At 47.7% G+C, this 22,700-nt stretch overlaps 1 protein-coding gene and 1 long non-coding RNA gene across 3 annotated transcripts in view; one reads left to right on the forward strand and one right to left on the reverse strand.

The window, feature by feature from the left end:
* Positions 1–13,902, reverse strand: part of SLF2 (SMC5-SMC6 complex localization factor 2) — a 28,246-nt gene extending 14,344 nt beyond the window's left edge. Inside the window, 9 exon segments of the mRNA XM_019617755.2 lie at positions 1,729–1,896; positions 2,176–2,289; positions 2,881–2,963; positions 5,902–7,001; positions 8,423–8,477; positions 9,472–10,178; positions 10,646–10,689; positions 13,626–13,641; positions 13,644–13,902. Coding sequence (XP_019473300.1) covers positions 1,729–1,896; positions 2,176–2,289; positions 2,881–2,963; positions 5,902–7,001; positions 8,423–8,477; positions 9,472–10,178; positions 10,646–10,689; positions 13,626–13,641; positions 13,644–13,731 — 2,375 coding nt within the window. The 5' untranslated portion in view covers positions 13,732–13,902.
* A 4,031-nt stretch (positions 13,903–17,933) lies between these two features.
* On the forward strand, positions 17,934–22,509 carry LOC116216896. Of its 2 annotated transcripts, XR_004160531.1 has the most exons (3): positions 17,934–19,294; positions 21,300–21,512; positions 22,142–22,509. It is a non-coding gene; the product is annotated as an uncharacterized LOC116216896 (long non-coding RNA). The 2 variants fall into 2 exon arrangements; XR_004160530.1 differs by lacking the exon at positions 22,142–22,509 and having other exon boundaries at positions 21,300–21,670.
* Positions 22,510–22,700: the final 191 nt, after the last annotated feature.

Consider the following 22,700-nt stretch of genomic DNA (forward strand, 5'->3'; position numbering starts at 1 on the left):
TAAAGAATCTTCATTTTTCAATAATCTGGAGGTAAAAATTAAGCTATTAAAATCAAATGGTCTCGTCTTGCCACGTAAGTTTTGCTGAAGTACACAAATAACTGTTGGAGAACAGAAAATCTGTAAGATTTAGTAGTAAACTATTTTAATTTCCTTAGAAAGTAATGTATGTCCTAAGCAGCTGAACTAATGATACCCAATTAACAATAGCCAATTTCCCACCTACACCTCGTTAGTCTCCCCTGTTCTCAGTAACTACTGGGACAGGGAGGTCTCCTGAGAAACCCAAGCCCTGACTTCTCCATAAACCATCTACCTATCTGACTGATGAGGTGGCTAGGAAGACATCCATTTGTCAATTGGAGAGCCAGCATGTGCCAGCTGAGTGGCTTCAAAATACCTAAGCAATTCAATCATCATAGCAAGGGATGATTCATTTAATTCTCATTCCTCCAATTACTGATTTACAAGATACTTCTTGAAGCTTGTAACCCTGTGATCTTTAAATCATATTAACAGATAGGCCTCAGTCCAGAAGGTAACATAAACACAACCTCCTCAGGAGGCAAACAGAAACCTCTCTCCTCCTCACACCCACACCCACACCCACACACCCACACACACACCCACACCAAATCCTCTAGCACTTTATCAGTGCTCTCAGTTTGACAGAGCTAGTTGGGAGTAAATCACCAACTGAAATCAATGGAATTTTTCAGGATTTGTACTTGAGGTATTACAGAAGAATTTGTCCATCTACCTGCAGCCTGACAGCCTCAAGAACACACCTCTTAGCAGTGTGGTAACTGCTGTACACGTGTATTATTTACACTTTGAGCTCAGTGACTGAATTTAACTGATGCCATAAACTGACTTCCTGCAATCTTAATTATGAGGAACCTAAGGTCCCAGGCCCAGTCAGCACACGACATTCTTAAGCAGACATAATGCAATGTTAGTTGGTCACAGATCACTTAATCACTGAGCTCCTCTTTCTGCCTTGGGACAGTTAAGCTTCTGTAGCCCAGCACAGTAGAACCACAGAATCACTCAGGTTGGAAAAGACCTTGAAGATCATCAAATCCAACCATGACCTAACCATTCTACCCTAACTAACAAGCCTCCACTAAATCATGTCCCTGAGCACCACATCCAAAAGGTTTTAAACACATCCAGGGATGGTGACTCAACCACCTCCCTGGGGAGCCTATTCCAGTGCTTAACAGCCCTTTCCGTAAAGAAGCGTTTCCTGATATCCAACCTAAACCTTCCCTGGTGCAACTTAAGGCCATTTCCCCTAGTCCTGGCACCAGTGAGAAGAGACCAACCCCTCTCTCGCTGTAAGCACCTTTCAGATATTGGAAGAGAGCAATAAGGTCTCCCCTCAGCCTCCTTTTCCCCAGACTGAACATCCCCAGTTCCTTCAGTCTCTCCTCATAGGGCACATTTTCCAAGCCCTTCACAAGCCTTGCTGCCCTTCATTATAAGTACTAAAGAGGCCAGAGCACTCCCTCACACCTCATTTAAGATGTTTTCATAAGAATCACTGAAGAGGAAAGAAGGAAGGGTCAAGCAGCTATTCACTGTTCTATATAGCTAAGCTAGAAAGGACAATTTCAGGAAAAGAGTCAGTCTTGCCTACAGTTCATTTGTATGCCAAGATACTATTTTAACTTAAGAACTGCTAACACTTGTGAAAACACAACAGAGCAAAGAAGTTATTCCTACCTAAGAAGAAGATTTTCTATAGGATTTTGAGGGATGAAATGGAAATTCCTCAAGTCAAGGTCACGTTGATTGAAGATTTTTCCAGAGATTGATAAATCAAATATATCTTCTCCAGGATGGTAGTCAGGTATAGCATGAGCTACTACTGAAAATCTCTTTATAAATGCCCTGTAAAATCCAAAATTGCTTTTATGAATTTGAACAAGAGGCTATTTGCTGCCTGAGATAGTCATTTTCAGATGATGAACACATCAGCCCTATGTGAAAGTTGAGTTAGGTTAATACACAGTGACATCTAAGAAAATCCACCCAGCCCTGAAAGATGATAAGAATGGCTCATGATAGACATATTAACAACAGCTGATAGAACAAGGGAGAGATCTGAGAAAAAGACTAAGAAAAAAAAAGAAAAGAACTAGATTTAATTGGTTTTGGAATAGGAAGGACCTGTGTTCTTCTGAGAGGTCTCCATTCTCCACAGCATTTTCATTTTCTCCATCTGAAGAATCAATTTCCTTTCTTTGTATGTCTTCTTGTAACCGCTTTTCTAGTTCATCCAACCTGAAATAACAGTAACAGCAAAACATATCACCATTTAGCATCACTTGCTAGACTCATATTTATTAAGAAAAAGCATTTATTAGTATGTACACCTGCTTACCACCAGTGACTGCCATCAGTACATACACATTACACGTTTCCCCTAAAAGAGCACTCATTAGTTCCATCCACTGAACTATGTACCTGCTTGCAAACTGACAGTCTACACAAGTTTGGAAAACAAAACCGAGCTGCAAATGACTTTGAAGAAACTTGTGTAGTCAGCCCACATAGACAGTTTTTATTTCATGCCCGATGAGCAGCCACCAGCTGGCTAGGTGACCTACAGCAAAGGCAGCGGTAAATTTAGTCCAGCTCTTGTGAGAGACAGATCTATCACATATCACTCACTACTGCTTGCAGAGAGCCTGTCATTTAGCTTCTCAAGTAAAGCCACGCTGGTAGGTTCTATCAGACCTATGGCAGTAGTGTCAGGAGGCAAAGCTTAACTTGCTGTCACTCAAATCCCATCATGTTTGGGGAGAGAAGGGAAGTCTAAGCATCTACAACTCCATACTAAACTTTTCAAAGCAGCTTTAAAAAACAGCAAACCTTTTAGATTGTTCCTTCTCCTTCAAGAGATGTTCTAAGCTGTTCACATATGACACCTGGGTACCAACAGGAGGCTTAGAAAGCTGCAAAGGAAATAGTAAGACATTTTAAAAATACTGCAAACTACTCACTGTTTCACTATTAGTCGCCGTAATGCTATAAAGGATGATAACAGCAGGGTGGCAAAGTCTTCAGCTGCAGCAAATGAGAACGAGCCCAAATGCAGCAGCCATGGATACAGAAGTGAAGGAAAAGAGCTGCTTATCTTTGGAAGGCCTCAGGCAGGCAGGGATCACCAGCAAGAGATGCCCTCAGCTCCACTGCCAACCCTTAAATGAGGGCTGGGAAGTGGTGGATCCTGGCTCCACACATTCCAGTCACACAGCTGCACTGCCTGCACCTGAGCTCCCCTGGGCTGGCCCTGCCTTCCCACCAGGTGCTCAATCACTGCTTCAGGCCGTGACTCCGTATTTCTGCTACAGTCACTATTATCCTCTTCCAATTTTAAATATACTTGACCAGAAGGTAAAATTTCAAAGGAAACCCTGAAAAGCCAGATAATTAATGGTTGGATTTCTCAGTTCCTTGACAACTTTCTGTAGTGGTTAAATCTCTCAGTGATTAATTCAGAAATGATCGTGCTTCACAGTGAATCTGAAGAGCAAAGCAAGCCTCTGCTTCTCTCCCTAAAGCCAACCTGCAGCTAAGTCTTCATGAACAGCATTCACATCAGAAGCCTTTACTGCACAGCTTCATTGCAATCCACGGAGACTCCAGGAATCCCCCATTCCTGTGCACAACTCTTGAAAATTATTCAGTGCATCTGTGTTACTTTCACCATTTCCTGAAGTGCAAAACATCACTCTGTTAAATCGTCTCCTAAGTCATTAGATAAGGGGAAGCTTCAGGTGAGAATCCTAACACAGAAACAAATTAGGAAACCAATAAACAGGGGCGGAGAAGAAAACAACCCACAAAAGAAACACGACACCACCACCTCTACAAAGAACATCTTAACTGCTAGCAAGATTTGTTTTTCTGTAGTCAGCACCCTGCTCAGCTAGCTGCATACAAAACACATCTCAAATCTTTTCTGGTCACAGCTCAGTGCTTTGGATAGGCACTGCCCTTCTGACACCACCTTCCTAACTAGGAAAGCCCTTACTACTAATAAAAGCTTCTTCCTCCAAACTCACTCGCTGAAGGAAGAACACCAATAAGAGGATTCCTCTCACTGGGGACTTCCTATTTCCCAAAGACTATAGAAATTTGTTAAGAACCTGCTAATAAAAAAAAAAAGTATCAGTTAATACAGCATTAACTTTCATTAACATAACTGAATTCTGCTTCAAATGTAATTCTGATTCAGCTGCATATCTCTGTGGGAAAACGTGGGAATATTGAAGCCCACTTACCTTATTTCACAGCCATTTAACATGACCAAAGTGAACAAGGAGAAATCAAGAGCGTACTCCAATTTGCACATATGCTCCCTCTTACAAAAGAAGATAAAAATGCCAGTACATGCTGAAACCACGGTCATGGAAATTCTGGGGCTGTTCTTCATTGTTTTGTCTGTGCTGGTCATTACTTACAGAGAAGGAGGATACACCAAATGATGCAGTCACATCCACAAACACTTGATCTGGGTTGTGTCTGTTTATCATTCCTGACCATTAATTACACAGCCACATCGATTAAGATTGCGGAATATGTATGTAACCATCCAAGTCCATTCTATAATTTGCTTGCTCCATTAATCGTAAGGACAGATAAAACAATTATGACTGCCTAACACGTGTTTATGGAAAAACATTTTAAAAGAAACTCAGCGAAATAAACCATTTCAGAGATTTATAGATGGGAGACAAGTAGGAAAAGAGTACAGCCATCCTGCCAACAAGTTTTTTTCCTGCGGTATAAAACCATGGCAGGTGTCCCCCAGTCAGAAGCTGGGCAACAGAACCCGCTCACTCCTCCCTTACATGCAGCAGGGCAGGGTGAGCAAAAGCAAGCACGTTCTTGGGGTTAGATAACAGTTAAATAAGCAAAGGGAAAACAAACCAACAAGTGATGCACGTGGCATTCACTCACCACCAGCTCCCAGAAGCAAACCACCACCTACCTTGTCTCCAAGCAGAGCTGTAAGGGCTGCCTGCCAGAAGCTCTGCAGCACCTTTCATTTCATTGCAGTGCATGACAACGTGCCAGGATATCCACTTGCTAGCTGCAGCCAGCTGCCCTGCCTGTGCCCCACTGTGGCTTCTCTCCCCTTTCTGGCCTACTCACTTCAGGGCCACAGCATGGAGAACAGAAAGAAGCCTTCACTCTGTGCCAGTACTGCTCAGCAACAGCTGAAAAACCGACGGCTTACCAGCAGCATTCTAGTCACAAATGTGAAGCACATCACACTGAAACACACGCTGCTGTGCAGAAAGTTAATTCCAGCCTTGCCAGACACACTTGAATACAGCCATTCAAACCTGCATTGGCTTTGTCAGGAATGCTACACCCAGTACAGGTGCAAGACTTTGCTAATTAAACCATTATAGTACATTAAAATAGTACATTACATTTACAGCAGAGTTGCAAAGCCACAATTTATTTGACACACTGCCATTGAATAGGATAACTTTTAAAAGACAAATCAATTCATTGTCATAATACTCTGTAAATCATCTGTTAGATACTTCTTCATTCATCCCTTGTGAGCAGAATTCATTCCACTTTTTGAAATCCTAACGTATAACATATTTCAGTTTCCATGAAATTCAACCTCAAGGAAAATACCAGGCAGACCCAGTACTGGACACAGATTTTTGAACCATCTCAAGGCCGAGAAGCACCCTTACACTGACTGCATTCCACTGCACAGCACAGGACCCTCGAGTAAGCCAAGTCACCAGCTTTGCAGGAAAATAACCGAGTTTACACACATTAAGAACAAAGGAAGACAGTGACTGGAGAAAGACACTGTAAAAAAGCTGACAATGCTTTTTTTTTTTTTTTAAATCCACTTACATGATGTGTCAGAGCCGTGGTGCCCTTGAGGAGATCATCAGCACTGCCTCCTTCTACGGCTTCTGTCTGAGGCCTGCTTGAAAACAGGATTTCTTGCAGTGGTATGAATATTTCATCGTCGCTGTCATCATCATCATCTAGAATGCACTCTAAAGTCTCATCTTCACTATCAAAACTGCTTTTCAATTTGCTGTTTATATTGCACATCTCCGTACAGGTGCTTCCAACTTCTAACTCTTCTGAGAGTTCTGAAGATACATGGTTGTTGTCCTCACACCCTTGTTTAAAAGGCAATGAACACCGAACCCTCTTATCACTCTCTTCCAAGACCGTAAGCTTTTTAGAACCTTCCACTGGATGAAAATCTGAAACATCTTCTAAAGCCTTTTCTTCTGTTCTTGAAAAAGTGTTGCTGGGTGAAATACTATCAGCTCTATTGAGCGTACATCTTTTTGGTGTTACCTGAGAGAAGACAGCATTCTGGAGGTGAGATTTCATGTCTTTTGTGAGTACAGTATTTGTTTGTTTTTCATGGTGTGGAGAAGGCAAGACAGCACTTTCCTCCTGAGAAGGCAGGGACATGCCCAAGCAGAAGTATGAGTTTGCCACCTGCAATTGATTCTCTTTGGTGTCTACAACAGAAACCTGGCTATTTTCATTATGATGCTGTGCAGAATATGACGAGAAACCCCCAGAAGAACAATTATTGTTCTCATTTTCATGGCTTGAGTCAAGGTATTCCTCTGAGTGAGGAGAATCATGTCTGGGCAGAGCAGCAGCCTCCACGAGCTGCAGTGCATCCATGCACGGAGACTTTAGCACAATGTTTTTATCCAAAGCAAACTTCCTATTTTTCCTAGTTGCAGAGGACCTTCTCAAAGCAGGGTCATTGGAATTTGCATCTTCACACTGATTCGAGCTGTTTGCATACACACTCATTACAGTGCGTTTTCTCTTCCCAGAGGACAGCTGAGATCTACGGCTGACTAACGGAACAGACTGGCTTTTCCACACACTGGCAGCTTTCTCAGGGGACATTCTCAATGAATTTGGAGATGATATGTCATGTTTTGAATCCTGCTTTGGTTGGGATGGGTCATCTGTGAAAACAACATTTAAGAAGAAATAAACCACTACCGCTGTTCAAAAAGTTGTCAAAACTGTAACAGTCTACTCTTAAAAACAAGAAAAAAACCCAAGCCAAACAACAACTGACTTACAACAAGCATTTTTACATCAACTACAACTGAAGCTTTTTGACCAGGAACAACAGCACATCCGTTCTCCTTGAACACAAAAGACCACACTTCAGATTTACCTGGCCACTCATCTTAACGAACCTGGAAGTGAAATACTTTGATTTCAGAAGCAGCTCAGCACCTACAGCAGAACGCCACTTCTACACACTGCCATCAGTTCTCAGCCTGATCAGCTCCTTGTAGTACTGGCCAGTCCCCAGCACTAGCAGAGGTGGAAGGGATTTCACGGCAGCACAGAGTCCAGTAGGTTTGCACAGCCAAGGAACCATACCATGGCAACCCCTGGATTTTGTAGCTTATTTTAAGAACAATCATCCTGGACTGGGCCTGGAACACCGGCGTGGTTGCTTGGCAATTATTAAATCAAGCGAGGTGGGCTACGCAAGTAGAGCAAGACCCGATCCTTTCTAAGAATAATTTTGCCATTCTCAGTTAGCATTATGCAGTATAAAAATGAGGAATTTTGCATATCAAGCCACAGGAACGTTACTGTATAAAAATAATGCTCTGAAGCAAAGTTACTTCACTGATCTTATACTTATTTTATCAATCCACCTCAAGCTTGATTCACATGAGCTTTACAAACCAACTTCTACCTACTGTAGAGCAAAATAAGATGGTTACAAGCAGCAAAAAGCAGCAAGGATACTAAGCCTTACTGTCCTGTTCAGTGGGTTTGTTCTGCTGCTTTTTGTTTGTTTAAGCCAAAAGACAAAATTTGTTAACCACCACAGCAAGCACAGATTCACAGATTTTCCAAATGAACCTCTGAACACTTTTATGGCCTTTAACACAAAAAGGTAATCACTAACATATAAACAATCCATTCTTCACTAAAATCCCAAATTACTTTTAAACCTCTTCAAGTTTGCCATATATTAGAAATAGCTTGGACTATACAGCAGCAGTGAATTTTGGCAGGGATTTGAAGTAGATTTATTCATTAAGTAAACTCCTATAATTTCAAAAAAACATACCTTGAATCTGCTTCCCCTGATGAGTTACAAACTATTTGTAACGGCTGTCACTATCACTGACATCCATAAAATTGTATGCAAATAGTCCTAATCACCTGAATCCCACTACCAAAATAACCCTCTTTCTGAGACAACCCTCACATTCATTAATCTTGCACTCAACTATCACAATACATATCACAAGCTAGAGAATCTATTTTAACTACATACATGCAATGGAAAAACATAACAGAAGTGATGAACCTGATAGCTTAATTAATTCCATAAGAGTAGTCCTGCACCAACCTGAGGCAGCCTCCCTTGAACCAGAATGTGATATTTTTCTTGAATATCCAGTTCCCTAAAAATAAAGCAGGAGAGGATAAAAAGTTAATTGCACACGTTTTAAAAACAGAATGTTGATGTCCTGAGCTGAGCATTGGGTCCAGAATACGTCCAGTCTCACACACTCCCAGAAATACAATAATGTACTTCAAGACAAACTTAAAACGCAGCAGCAATGGTCTCATCAAAAGGACTCTTCCTCCACACCCTATTTTTTTTTATTTTTTTATTTTTTTCAACTTTCCTTCAGATTGGCCCGTTTCTCAATCATTGCCCTTGCAGTAATAATTAAGGCCATTAGCCACCTGTCTCTCTGGGCCAGTTACTAACACAGGCCAGTTGGCCTTCCTCAACAATCCATAAGGAACTTCAACCACAAAACTACAGTAAGCACAGACAATCAGATGCAGAATGAATGGTGCTAAGGAGAAAAAGGAAAGACAAGCTTAATCTTCTTTGTGTTTATTCATACCTTGTGGAGGAACTCAATGATTTTCCTTGTAAGTAAACACCTAGTCTTTAAAGAGCTTTCTTGATTGTTCAGAACAAGAATATAACTCAATTGGTAATGAAATACCACATACTTGATATGATTACTCCCAACTCTATCAAACCACTGTGGCTTAAGTTCATAAATCTGAACTGATATTCACCACAGCTTCTAAAGAGCAGAAATCTGCCAGGCTGTTCCCTACATTACAACATGAGAAAACACAACACCATTCCCAGTAGGACATCACTACAAAATAACAACCATTTAAATTCCATCGCATTTGCATGCTTGCAGCTACATCAGCCTATTTATTCTCAAGCCAGAATTTCTCATTTACTGAGAAACAATTGTGAATCAGCTTACCCAATGGCACGACCCAACATCTACAGAAGAAGAAAGAAAAAGCTCTTTGCTGCACGTGCAAAAGGCAGCACTCAGAATCGCATCCTACATTAAAACAAGAATCACATGCACAATGGTCACTGGTTTCAATCCTCAGCAACCTTTCTGAACACACCTGATGCGATACAGTCGTTCTTGAAAATGGCTTTAAGTGACGTGCCTTAGATTGCTTCGTTCTGTGCGTCTTCTGCTTTCCTCCTCTGTGCAGAGTTCCCAGTGCTAACCTGAACTTGGAGTCAGGCGGAGTGCACGGCAACTTCAAGAGAAGCCCTGAGTTGTGACACAGAGATGTGCTGTTTGCATTGCCATTATTTCTAGTACCAGCCTTCCAAGAATCAGCTTCTGCTAAAACCCATCTATCTGAGTCTGAGCTGGTCTCTTCTATGTCCATACAGTCAGTTTTCTGCTCCCAGCTGTTCTCACAAGACAGCAGTGTTCTTGTTACATCCAGATACTTCTCACTTCTTCCCTGCTCAGGATTGGCACCTTTCTCTTTTTCAGCCAACATATTCCTGGGAGATGCTGCAGTAACAAAGAGTTTCCGAATCACAACCCTTGGCCATGCTGAACCCGGTGCCTTGCATACTGCATTGTCCTCTAATATGTTTACACTGTCTTTTTGCTCAATTCCTCTCCGGAAGGCATCTAATATAGGACTTGTTTTTGGTGTTGGGTCTGGCATCTTTTTCCTTCTAACTTTCTTTGCAGGAGTCGTTTGCTTCTCAAAGCATCCAGCATGTAGAACAGACAGTCCAATTCCTGCATCTTTTATGTTTCCTGTGTCTGAGGAGCACAGCACACTTCTATCTTTATGGCCAAGATCTGAAAGAGCAAAAGAGAAAATTTATCATTCACAGCCACAATACAGGGGGGAGGGGGAAGAGTCTTTCTGGATATCATTGCTTGGTATTTCACCTCTCTCCCACACAGCCCAAAGTGAATTTACTCAATCACTTAGTATTTGTTAGTACTACACAATCTGTATCAAATCACAACTGCATGATTTTTGACGTGGCTGTTGTTGCTATAACCACCTAGCCTAAGTGTGATAAAATGACTTTACTAATTACATTGCTACTTAAACATTCATTTTAGCAGGAAGTTAATTATTCAGTTATGTTTTTAAGAAAAAAAAAATGTATAAGTGTGCTCATTTAGACATATTTGGCAAACTGAAGTCATTGTGTCACTGCTCCAGTTTGGAAAGAGTCAGGACTTATGCAGACTTACATAATTAAAACTCTTTATTTTTTATTTTTATTTTGTTAGTGGAAAACATTTATATTTACCTTGTTTTAAAACTGGTTTGAAGAACTCTGTAATAGACTGGTTTCTGAAGAGAAAAGATAAGTATTATCGTCTGAAAGAACAATACCTACATGCCCACATAGTGAATAAAGCAAAAAGCCGACATTTGTTTTTACAGGGGTTTTGTGGTTTTTTGTTTTGCTGTTAATGCCAGCAGCTCTTATTTCAACCTTCAGCTTTCGGGTAGATCAGAACAAGCAAACCTTTACTCTTCACTAATGAAGCCAACCAGCTTCGTCTCAACACCACTTCTGTTATCAACCTGTGTGTCTCAACCACCCTCCCAGCTTAAAGCCAAAGAGACGTCGCCAGTACCCGATGCTATGGCGTTAACAACCACTCCATCGCTGCTGGCAGCTCTGACCGAAAATGCTGTGGTTTGTTTTAAGGTCAGAATCACACAGACTGTTTATTCTAAGAACAAATCAGCTGCTAATTCAACTCACTATCCCCCCAAATGAGTTTTGCTGTTAGATTAATGAAGTGTGCTTGAGGAGAGGCCAGAGCCAGCAAGCAGGAAGGTGTAGAGAACAGGGTCCGTCCTGGCTCCAGCCCAGCTGCACTCATCGTGCTGTGATGGCTTCTCAGTGGGAACAGTCCCATCACAGCACGGCTTCCAGCAGGAGCTGCAGGCATCTCCTGGCTTCCGACAGGGACAGCCACCTGCAGCCATCTATTTTTACATACACACAGTAAGATCAGCGAGCGCTAGTTCACAGCTCTTGAGTGCAGAGCGGGCTTTCAGCATTCAGACCATACGTCACTCAGACAATCCGGTCGCTGTTAGACACGGACACACTCTCATGAGCAATTTCAGCTCAATAGAAGAATCAAAAGGCTGAAATTCCCATTTGCTTGTGGCTGTGGCTTTGCCTCCAGGCAGGGAGCACTCAGTATTTGGCTGGGGCCACTCCTGCAGCTCAGAGACCATGCAGTGCTCACAGCTTCAGCGCTGCCCAGCTTCCCAGAATGGTCCTGGCTCCTAACCAGGCTGCCATACTTGGTGTCTGCAATACTAACCATTTGGGCAGCCCAAATCTCATCTCCAGTTACTGCACAGATTCCTTCTCTGCACTTGAAGACAAACCAAAGCCAAAGACTTTTGCTCTCTTCCTCCTCTCCCCAACCACATCCTTCTGCTGCCCTTCAGTTGAATGCAAGTGCTTTGTAACAACCACCGTATTTGTACCATAATCATGCAGAGCCTTGTAAATCCACAGCTGAGAGACCAGAGGTGCTATCGATAAAAAATGGATTGTTTGTTGGTTGGTTTTTCGTTTGCTTGTTTTGCTTGGGATAGAAGTTGGACATGACTGCAGTGTGATGTGATGTGTCTCGGGCACAGAAACTTCAAACAAACAAACGAGTTGCAAGAAGGAAGCAAGCAAGCTTACGGTACAGCAGAAGGAAAAACATGAAAAACATCACACTTTCCATTCTGATCTTCGTGCATATGAAAATACTCAATTTCCCAAGGGCACAGGGCTGTAACAGGCAGCTTTCCATTACTGCTTTAATAGAAGGACAAAAACCAGCCCTAAGAGAAGGAACAACTGATGAATCAACATTAATCACTATCTACTGCTTTTTTACCTAGCAACTTCATCTCGAAAAACCTTGAAAAGTACCATCTTAATGACAAAAAACTACACAGAGTCATGCATAAAACCTCACAACGTTCTTTTAGAGGACTGTCATACAGCAGAATGTATTTTTTTTCCTTAGGTCAATGTTGTTCTTAAATATTCATGAGCAGCCAAACCGAACCATGTGAGTACTTTCACTTTCACTGGCAGGCAACAACAAAAGAGGAACTGAACTTCTAGCTCCACCCTTTCTTCCAGCCTTCTGTTACCAAAACAGAGGATCTGTGTCAACAAATAGCTCTGCTCTGCTAACAGTGTAAGACAATTTCCACTTGCCTCATACAGCTAGAAGCAAAATCTCCTTGATCTGGCAGCCTCTGAAAAGCCTTACCAAGTCTTTAGCAGAATTAGGACTTTCAGTACACAGGCAGATTCATCAGATCTGAAGACTTATTGTGCTATTAACAGAACTTCTATGAGAGCACATTTGACAACAGCCATAGACTGGGGGGCACTACCAGCGGCAACTGAAGGTTTCTCTTTACAGTCCAAACGCTGAAGCCTGCAGACAGACTTGACAGCAAGCAGTGAGAGACACGACGGGCACGCAGGCAGGTACAGGACTCACAGATTTTGAATTATGATCTGAAAACACCAGCCAGCATCAGCTCCTTCTGTCACTGCCAGGCTGTCTGCCCACCACAGCTGAGGTGGAAGGGAGTGCTGGGGTCACCTGGGCCCAGCCTTTCTGTGCAACTGGAGCCAGCAGTCACACACACAGTAGAGAAGAACCACAGAACCACGGGTAGTCCCAAGCTGGAAGGGCCACACAAGGATCACAAAACGCCTTGGGTTGGAAGGGACCTTAGCGGTCACCCAGCTCCACCCCAATACGGGCTGCGTGCCCCAACCATCCAACCCAGCGCCAGCACCTCCAGCAACGGGGCACCCACGGCTCTGGGCAGCGGTGCAGGTGCCTCACAGCCCTCCGACGATGGATTTCCCGCTGACATCCAACCACACCTCCCTGCCAGCTCAGGGCCGTTCTCCCTCGCCCCGCCACCGCACACGACGCCGCTTCCCCTCCCGCCTGCAAGCTCCTCTCAAGCACCGCAGGACCGCACCGAGGTGTCCCGCAGCCGTTTCCTCCGAGCCCAGCTCCCTCGCCCCGTATCTATAGGGCTCCAGCCCTCCGCGCATCCCCGTGCCCTCCTCCGGACCCGCCCCAACAGCTCCGCGCCCTCCCCGTGCTGAGCGCTCCCGGCCGGCACGTAACGCTCCGGATAAGGAGCGTCGAGACCAACTCCGGCTCCGCACAGGACCGGCCTCGCTGCCCCCCTCTCCCTCGTGCGGGACCGCCACCCCTCGCCCGTACCTGCAGTCCTGGGCCCCCCCTTGCCCGCTGCCGGCCTAAAATGGCGCCCGGAGCGGGTAGCGGGCGGGCTCGGTGATGGCGAGCCCACGCCGAGCGGACGGGTCATGGCACGCGGCGGCCGGCCGATCCTGCGAGGAGGGGCGGAGATGCGGGAGCACCGCCCGACCCCGGCACCATAGCACGGCAGCGCCCGAAACCCTCAACCGGGACCGCGGGCATGAGGCGGCCGCCGTGCTAGGCTCGCTCTCCGATTGGCCGAGCGCCTGAAGGATTCGCGCCTCGCATTGGTTCTTCACCTTCGCGGACTGGACAGGGAAACAAAGCGTAGCTGCGATTGGCTGCGGCGAGAGCGGAGGTGGGACCAGCCGTCCGCGCCGAAAGGAGAAGGGGAGAGCAGTCACGGCTCCTCCCTGCTGCCCGGCGCTCTGATTGGTGCGTGCCCGGAGGGGGGGGGCCCAGTCCTCGGCGGGAACGCGGGCGGTGCGCTCGGTTTGGCGCTCTGGGTGCGGGTATGGCGTGTGTGCGCCCTTCAGCAGGCCTTGATCGCTGGTACGTGCGCGGCAGCGCTCGCTGGGCGCACAAGTACAGCTGTCAGAATATGAACGACTTTAAACTTCTCTTAATTAGAATAACTCTTAGCACTACAGCTACTAATTGCACCCAGGAAAGATGGAGCCTTACTTTCCCTTCATGTCATCTGTTTGCGCCAAGCAAACCAAACATGGAGAAGCTAGAAAGCAGAGCCGAATGCAGAATTGCTCCATGCCCATTTAGGTGTGCCGCTCCTTTCATTGCTATCACATTTTTTTCCATCAGTCTTTTTCCTTACACAAGAGCTAATCCTGCTTTTAAGCTACGCCTGGCTACTGGCACTGCAGGCTGGCTGTCCCACAGATGTGTTCACACCACATCATGTACTGAGTGCTCAGTGCAGTTTGGTGGCTGCACCTGCCTGCTTACCAGCCCTGCTTCTCCGTATCTCACCTGAGCAGCTGCAGCAATGAGGCTTCTTTTCCTTCAAGCCTGCCTAGGATTATTTTGCTATACCCATACAGCAATAGCAGAGGGATGAGAAGCAAAGACCAGCTCCATCTCCTTGTATGTGGCACATACAAGGATGAAGCAGGAGGTAAAAGAAAACAGATGACAGATTTGAATGTATATACGGCAAGGAATACACAGGAGCAGGGAATGTTTAGATTTTCCTTTTCTTCTTTTAGTTATTTTTATTTCCCTCTTCGCCTCTGCTGCTGATATCAGGAATAAACATGAAATCCCAGCTGGCTTTCAGAAAGAACATGATTACTCCAGTAGGATGATTCATTTAGGGACACTTAGCAGGCTGGGAAAGCCAACAGTCTGCTGGGCACTTACAGCTTGCCTGTGTGTCCATCTGGAGCTATGTTTTGTGTCCAAAACCAGGGTGGCAGCAACATTTGTGGAACAGCCTGTGGAGGGACTGCTCCCACCCACTGGAGCTCTGAGAGTCATCTCACACCCACAAAATGCAGAACATCCACCTGCCTGTTCCAGGCAGTCATAGAGCAACACAGAGATTCGTAGCAGAAAAGCTAAGGTTGTTGTAAGAGCACCAAAACAATTAACCGAGCAAGGGCTGCCCTGTAAGAGTAAGAGACCTTCGCCAAAACTGGTTCCAATCTGCTCAGAAGCTGGGCTTGGGCTGCTCGCAGGACCAGCAGCATCTCAACCGCTGCATCACACGAGTAATGCAGGTCAGGCAGCTCTGGCCCTGCCTTGGCATCCATGAGTGTGGGAGGATGAGTGTATAAAGCTTGTGAAAATAGGAGTGAAATAAGTTTTCTTTAAAGTAAACTTCACCCTTTCTGAGAGTTCAAGTTAAATTGTTGCGTTCATTTCCTGCAGGCACAGGGCAGCAAGCCTCGCATGCTTTTCTGCACTCTCCCAGTCTAGCACTCGAGTAAGCTTTCTCGTACTGCTGGCCCAGACCACAGGGCTGAGATGAGTCATAGGCTTTTCTTGGATCTACAGCCAAATTGCTGCTAGAAATACAAAAAATTGGGCAATATGCAGAGTTGGCTGGAACAATTCCCACCTAAGAAAGGTCAGGCATTTCTACAGCAGTCATTGATGTTCTTCATACTAAGGATTCTCAGGCATTATAAAGCACTGTCACTACACATTAGCACTTCATGCATTCAAGAAAATCCATCCTTAACACCTTTATCCTAAGTTAGCAGTGATGTGCAACACCATGGGGCTGATGCTGTATGTTGAGCATTGGCAATTACGGCCTGTGTTAACAGCAAGTGTGATGCTCTTTTGCTGGGCAACTGAGTACAGCTATGTTTGTGCAGTCGCACTGTATTAATGTGACCGTGTTCAGGTTCCAAGAAGGGTAGTACTGAAGTTTTAGCGTGTTTCTCAGTTTTGGCTGCAGCACCAGTGGGGGTCTCCTCATGTTTTCATCTCGGTGCAGATTCTCTGTACCACAGCCTCCTTCTTCCAGCCAAACCTGACCTCAGTCTCAGAGTGAGACTGGGCAGACACCCTCAGCCTCCCGCAGCTCCAGATAAGCTACCAAGGAAAGACTGCTGTCTGTACACAAACAGCCTGTTCTGATCTGCACATCAAGCCCTGAGTTAAGGGCAACTGCTGCAGTGCAAATCCCACAGCTGAGGCTTAGGTGGCAGTTTGACGTCCAAGGAGCACCGCCGCAGCAGCATCCAGCACAGAACACCTCCTAGCCCAGCCCGTGCTGGGCTCTGCACTGCACCTCCGTAGGCAAGAACAAAGCTTACACGTTTCAATAGAGTTCCAGGACCTGCTGCTTTGCTACAGGACTGCATTGGTGTGCACCCTGCACACAAACAGCTGCTGGAGGGGGCTGGGGTCTGCAGCAAAAGCGTTTTCCCTAGCAGGGGTTGCACCAAACCCTTGCACTGCAAGTGAGAAAAAAACACAAAAACCCAACACACCGACAGGAGATTTAACTACCATATCCTGCATTTCCAACAGAAAGCAGATGCTGTGCCAGAGGGCATTTTAATTTCCTCCTGATATCTGTGAGAGGAACTCATAGTTAGGAAAAAAAAGCCACCAGCTCAGCTACGCAGCGGATGGTTTTCCGAAGTTACGCCACTCTCTCCTTCGCGTCGCCGAGCCCGTAGCAGAACAGCCGCTCTCTGAGCTCCTCCGGCAGCAACAGCAGAAGCGTGCAGCCCCCTAGTGCTCGCTGCCGGCGTGTTCCCGTGCCCCATTGAGCCACCGCTCCGTGCCCGCTGCCTCAGGGGGCCCTCCCAGCTCTGCGTCCTGGAGGCTCAGCGAAGCACCATACGGCATCCCCAAGGCTCTGTGCCATACGTGTGGGCAGCTGCAGCAGAGAACTGTTTGTCCCCTCCATCCTGCCAGTGTGCGGCACGGGGCTGCCCTGTAGGGTGGTTGGGACAAGTTTGGCACCCCACAGGATGCTGAGTAGGATTCAGTCCCTCCGTGCCCAGCTCCTGCTTGCCCTGCAGTTTGCCTGGAAAGGTCTGAAAACCCCCAACGATTGGTGCGTTTTCCTACCATACACAGATGATTCACTGCACTTTCCTCTGTAACCAGTGGGTGGATCCCCGCTGGATTTCCGGGAGCAGTGTTGACCCAGTTCCCGGTCTGGGGAGTTGCAGCCCAGCACCACCAAGTGCCTGCATCCCACTACCTCATGCAATGCTTACAGTGCTAAGAGCACGCCAGCTCTTACCTCCCACTGTCTCCCAGGTATAAGAAAAGATTGCCATTTGCAAAGAGCAGTGCTGGCCAAGCCCCAAGCCTTTATATCGTGTTGGTTGGAGTGCTAGCTATAGGGATTTGCCTGGCGATGCTGACATTTCCCTTGTTGGATGTTTGTAAGCATGGAGTGCTGTGGGAACTGGCACACTGCATGCCCCTAACCCAGCTGTGGGACCAGGGCTCAGCGCCCAAAATCTCAATGTGAGGCTGCTGATGAAGGGTCCTCCCGACTCCAGCCCCAGGCTCAGGGGGTGTTGCCACTAGAATTGGGTGCAGGAGCTGAGAGCTGGCACTTGGGACTCTGGCACTGGATGGGTCACAGATCTGAACCTGTTCTAGGACGCATCCTGCTTGGCCACACAGAACTCCTGACCCTGTTGAGGCTTCTTTCAAGCAGAAACACGGCTTTGTCCATCAGGGAAAATACCAGCCTGGGGCCCACAGCCCTTCCCAGCAGGGCTGGAGGGAAAACAGGAACCTGAAGGGGAAAAACAATCCCCAAGAAACTCCCTTCCGGCTGATTGTGCTTCCAGTGCAACAAGCGTGAGGAGGCTGCTCGTTTCCTCTATCCTGTGTGTCCCCCCCAGTCATTTCCATTTCTTTGCATTTCTGTAGGCTCACAAAATGTCCCCCAGTTTCTATCTGTGTGGCCAAAAGTTCTCTAAGGATGTGAAAATGTGACATGGGACAGAAGTGTCTCCTCAGGTGAAGGGAAGCTTAGCCTAGAGGGCTGCAATATGAGCACAGCCATTGCCATGCAGGGTCTTTGAATTGGAGATGCTGGCTGCATTAGGGATCCGTGTGGTAAATCCCTTGGCTCCATCTCATGCACTCAGGTGCAAAGCAGCCGCTGGAGCCCAGCCGCCAGCAGCTCGGTAATCTCAGCCCCGCAGCCTTCCGGGTTTCCTGCCCTGAATCACACACAGCCCCCAAAGACACAAACGTTTGGCAATTGTTAGCAGAGCACACGGGCACACACAGCCCAGGCAGATAGGAGCACTGGTGCTGCCTTCCACCCATGTACCCTTTTCCCATATTGATGTGTTTGCCCGTTGCTGTAGGACCACAGGGAGTGTTGGCTCAGTGCTGCAGCCCCTGCCAGCGTTGCGCTCTTGCTTCCAACCTAGAGGGGAGCCCTGGGAGACCTGACATCAGGTCTGAGTGGAACAATGGTGCCCAGTGGTGCGAGGGGGCAGGACAGCAGCCGGACAGCAGGCAATGTCGCCTTGTGGAAAAGACATCCCTGCAGCCCTCCCTATGTGCTTACCCCACCAAAGCCAGAAGTGGCTGCAGAGTCCACACACATCTGTGGAGCTGGAGGTGTCCCAAGCGTGTTAAAAGGCGCACGCATGCCCCATTGCAGCCACCAGTACAGGGCTCTGCTGGCTGAGGCCAGACACCGCTCACCACACATATGGGTGGTTTGGGTGTCACCCCCAGGCTGGGAGCAGTGGAAGAGGAGGTGGCTGACCCAATGCTGGGTGATGCTAGGTCCCATCTGAGTCCTAGAGGGAATACCTCATCCCCAAAGGCACAGCTGAGTGTTTCCTGAGCAGTGCCAGGGGGGCAAACTCAGCCAGGGCAGGAGAAGCCCCTCAGCCCCGTATCACTGGGGGTTCCTGGCTGTGCCCAAGACAGCAGCCCGTTTCCACATCTGCCCTTTTCTTGGGTGTCAGAGCCTCTTGGAGGCCGCACCTCCCCACAACTGCCTCCCTGGAACGGGGATGCCGGTCGCTCCCTCCCACGGCTTCCCCTTTTCTCAGAAAGCCTGGAAACCAAAGGTGAAAGAAGTGGGTGGGAACCCCGCACGCTGCCGTCCAGGAAGAGAAGTGAGTAAGACGGCAGCAGTATTTAACGGTGCCTCCGCCGCTCGGCTCACAGTCCTGCCGCCAGAGAGACAGAGCCGGGAGATGCCGGTGAGTGCCGGGGTCGAGTGCTGCGGGGGGGCTGTGCCAGAGCCAGGGTGAGGGCTGCTCCCATGCTGCTGCTCTTCCAGGAGCCGAAGCCCAGCTGCGGCTGAGGGTGAGCAGCAAGGATGCATCCTGCAGCTGTCAGGCTGATTGCTCCAACACAGGCTACGGGGAAGGAGATGGCAGATCCACAAGTCTGAGCTTCTCCAGCTTGGCTTCAGTTCTAGCTGCAGCTTTTGGGGCTATCTGTGGAACTGGAACCATCCCACTGACATTTAACCATGGAAGAGGGTGTTTGTGCATAACTATTTCTGCAGACTTCCAGGGAAGACAAAGCAGGACCATCTGGATGAATGTCCTTGTGCCAAGGGTGTGCAACACCCATGTGACGCTGCTGCCTGGCCCCGGGAACATCCTCTCTAATCAGTAGCTCCCACACTAACTAGCTGGCACTGCCAACGCCAGGGCACAGATTCCTTATTAGCCTGGAGATAGGACACTGAGAGGCAGAGCTCAGAGAAGAGCCTGGCACAGGCGGCACTTGGGATGCACCAGTGTCTCAGCTCCCCAAAACCCCATGTAGGAACCAGCTTCTGCCAGACACATCCCTGCTTCCTGCAGGTGCCTGTGGTGCTGTGCCCTCAGTAGAGCGTCAGGGATGCTGCATTGTGGGGATGCAGCTTGCAGGAATAGCCACAGGCAAAATGAAGCAGCTGGAGTTGTTCGTGCCTCAGCTCCCACTTGCTTCCCATCATGGCCAGGTCAAACTGCCCTGCTACTTTGGGAGATGTCCAGGTCCCACAGTCAGGATGCCAAAACCAGATTGGCTGGGGCTTGCCCTGCTCCATCCAGGCATGCCGGGGCGCAGGATAGGTAAGAGCACACCACTAGGCATCCTATGTGGCCCCAAGGCCATCACTTCCACAGGGCTGCACAGAGAGGGATGGGGACATCTGTTGGGACATGACAGGGAGGACATGTCAAGGCTGAACTCCCTCCTGCTTTTCTGCCTGAAACCCTTCACTTTCCTTTGAAAATCAGCACACAGTGAAAGCCTAGGGAAAGCTTTTCCCTCTCCTTTGCCTTTCAGTCCCACAAAGCAGCGTCTGCTCAGAGCGGCTGAGAGACAGAGACAGCCTGAAAGAGCATTGTCAGGGCCCTGAGCCACCTCTCCCAACTGACACAGTGGCAGCAGAAGGCACCCAGCCAGGACAGCGGGTTCTCACTGCCCCAGTTGAACTCGGATTCCCTGCAGGCAGATTTAAATAGATCCCCAGGCAGGCTGCTTAACCACCACAGAGCTTGTTCCTCATGCCAAAACTTGCTGGGCGCTTCCCCACTGAAATCTCTGCTGGTGCTTCAAGGCCATGTGTCATTTCCCATCCCGAAGCTGAGCTGTCAGAGCTGGGGGCTTGACTCCAGCATGCACCCTTCCCAGCTGTGCTCCTTCCCGACCACCGTGAGCTGCTGCCGTCAGTACCGCGTTGAGCCACAGCTGAGCCAAAACATGTCTCCCGTGCATTCAGCTGCCAGCTCCTGGGCTGAAAATGGATGTCATTTAATGAGGTCAGGCTCTGCCCCTGTCTGCTGGCAGCAGCTTGGTGCTGCTCACCAGGGTCCCCATGTCTTCCCCTTCACTGCCCACCTGTGGCTCCAGCAGCAGCACAAGCTGCAGGCAGGTACATAGACAAAATTCCTAAGGCACCTGTTCCTGACATCCACAAGAAACAGTAATTCCACCAGCATATTGCAGAGCTCAGGACTGACCTGAAACTCTGCAGCAGCTCGAAATGACAGGGTGACACGTGGAAGAACTGGGAAAAATAAAAAAAAATAGCCAACTTCAGCAATGTTTCCAAATGAAGCTGCAGCTCCCTGTGCTGCATCTGGGGCAGGGCAGTGCCAGAGCCCCCTCCTCACAGCAGCTCCCCATTGCAAAATCTGTGTCAGCTCACTGCCTGCGCTGCGTCATCGGCACCGTGAGCTCTTTGCTATTTTTTCCTCCTTGCAGACGGAGACCCGGCCACATGGGGCAGCGGGAAGTCGGCGAGGACTGGCTGCTTGGCTTTGAGAACTGAATTCCATAGGCGTTAAAGCATCCGAAAATGCCCTATGGATTCAGTTCTGCAGTTGGGCAGCAAATAAGCCTCCAGCCTTCGGGAAGAGAGAGGAGCTGAGTGCTGTATCTGCAGAAACACGCACAGAGATTCCAGCAGGGGTGGAGGTGAGTTATGACCACAGTGGAAAGCCCCACACTCAGAATTGCTCGAGGCAGTGGTCATTTGTTGCAGGCTTCCCCAGAGGGATAAAAAGCCCTGCTACAAAATGGTTCTTCCATCTGGAAGTGGAATGGAACTTAAGGAAATAAATGTTGCTGCCTCCCGATGGTTTTAAGCCTGTGCTAAAAATACTCACTGTCAACACAACGGCCCTGGGTGTGCCTAGAAATCAGATTCCGGGCAGCGTAACCCAATAAAACATGGAGAAGACAAACAGGACAGGCTAAAGCCATGGGTCATGCCTGCTCCCTGGGCTGTCCCCAGCAGGACAGGGCATGGCAGGCTGTGGGAGCAGAGACAGGCAGTATTGCTGCCAAGTATTCACACAGATCAGCAGCATTATTCCATAGAAAGCTTTTCTGGACACAACTGGCTCTTTCCACTCACCCATAGTATGGCTTTGGGAGGCTTTGGCCAAGTTTGGGGAACAATTTCCATTACACCATGTTACAAAACTATCAGCGGAAACCTCTGGGAGAGTGACATTTAGGATAGCTGATGCAGGTACTGGCAATTCATGCAGCATCTGACCACCATCAGGAGGCAACTCCCTGCTCCCCCTTCTGCCCCTTAGATGTGCTGCTCTGCACCTGCTGCAAAAGCTCACCTAACACACCCAGTCCCACCTGCACCAGGTCTGTGATTCTGGAGAAAACTCAAAGCACCACATCTGACTGCTGCATCACCACATAAGGATCTGAAGTGCAAGCTTTGGGATTACTGTTTAAACTGCTGCCCTTCAGATGGTGAAGGGATAACCGCCAACCATTGGCAGAGCCAACCTCTGCCCATTCAGCAAGCCCCGCTGCTCACAGTACAGCTAGGGAGCAGCAGCAGCTTGAAGTTTCTGTAGCAGCTTTTCTGGTTCAGAGCTTTCACTGCTCCATCTAGCAGTGATGAGCTCACCTATTTCAGAGAAACAAATGGAAAAGTTACATTAAATAAAAAGAAAAAAATCCACTTGTTTTTTCTTTATAGTAATTCAAAGCCAGCAAGGGTCTCCAGGTGCACTCTCAGAGGCTGTCTCCATCAACATGCTGACATGGAACACTCCTTTCTTTCCTTCCATTGGGATGCTCATCTCCCATACAGCATGTTGGAAAAAAATTATAGGGGGAAGAGAGCTAAATTTC

This window comes from Meleagris gallopavo, chromosome 8 (genome assembly GCF_000146605.3).
Source record: "Meleagris gallopavo isolate NT-WF06-2002-E0010 breed Aviagen turkey brand Nicholas breeding stock chromosome 8, Turkey_5.1, whole genome shotgun sequence".
NCBI lineage: Eukaryota > Metazoa > Chordata > Aves > Galliformes > Phasianidae > Meleagris > Meleagris gallopavo.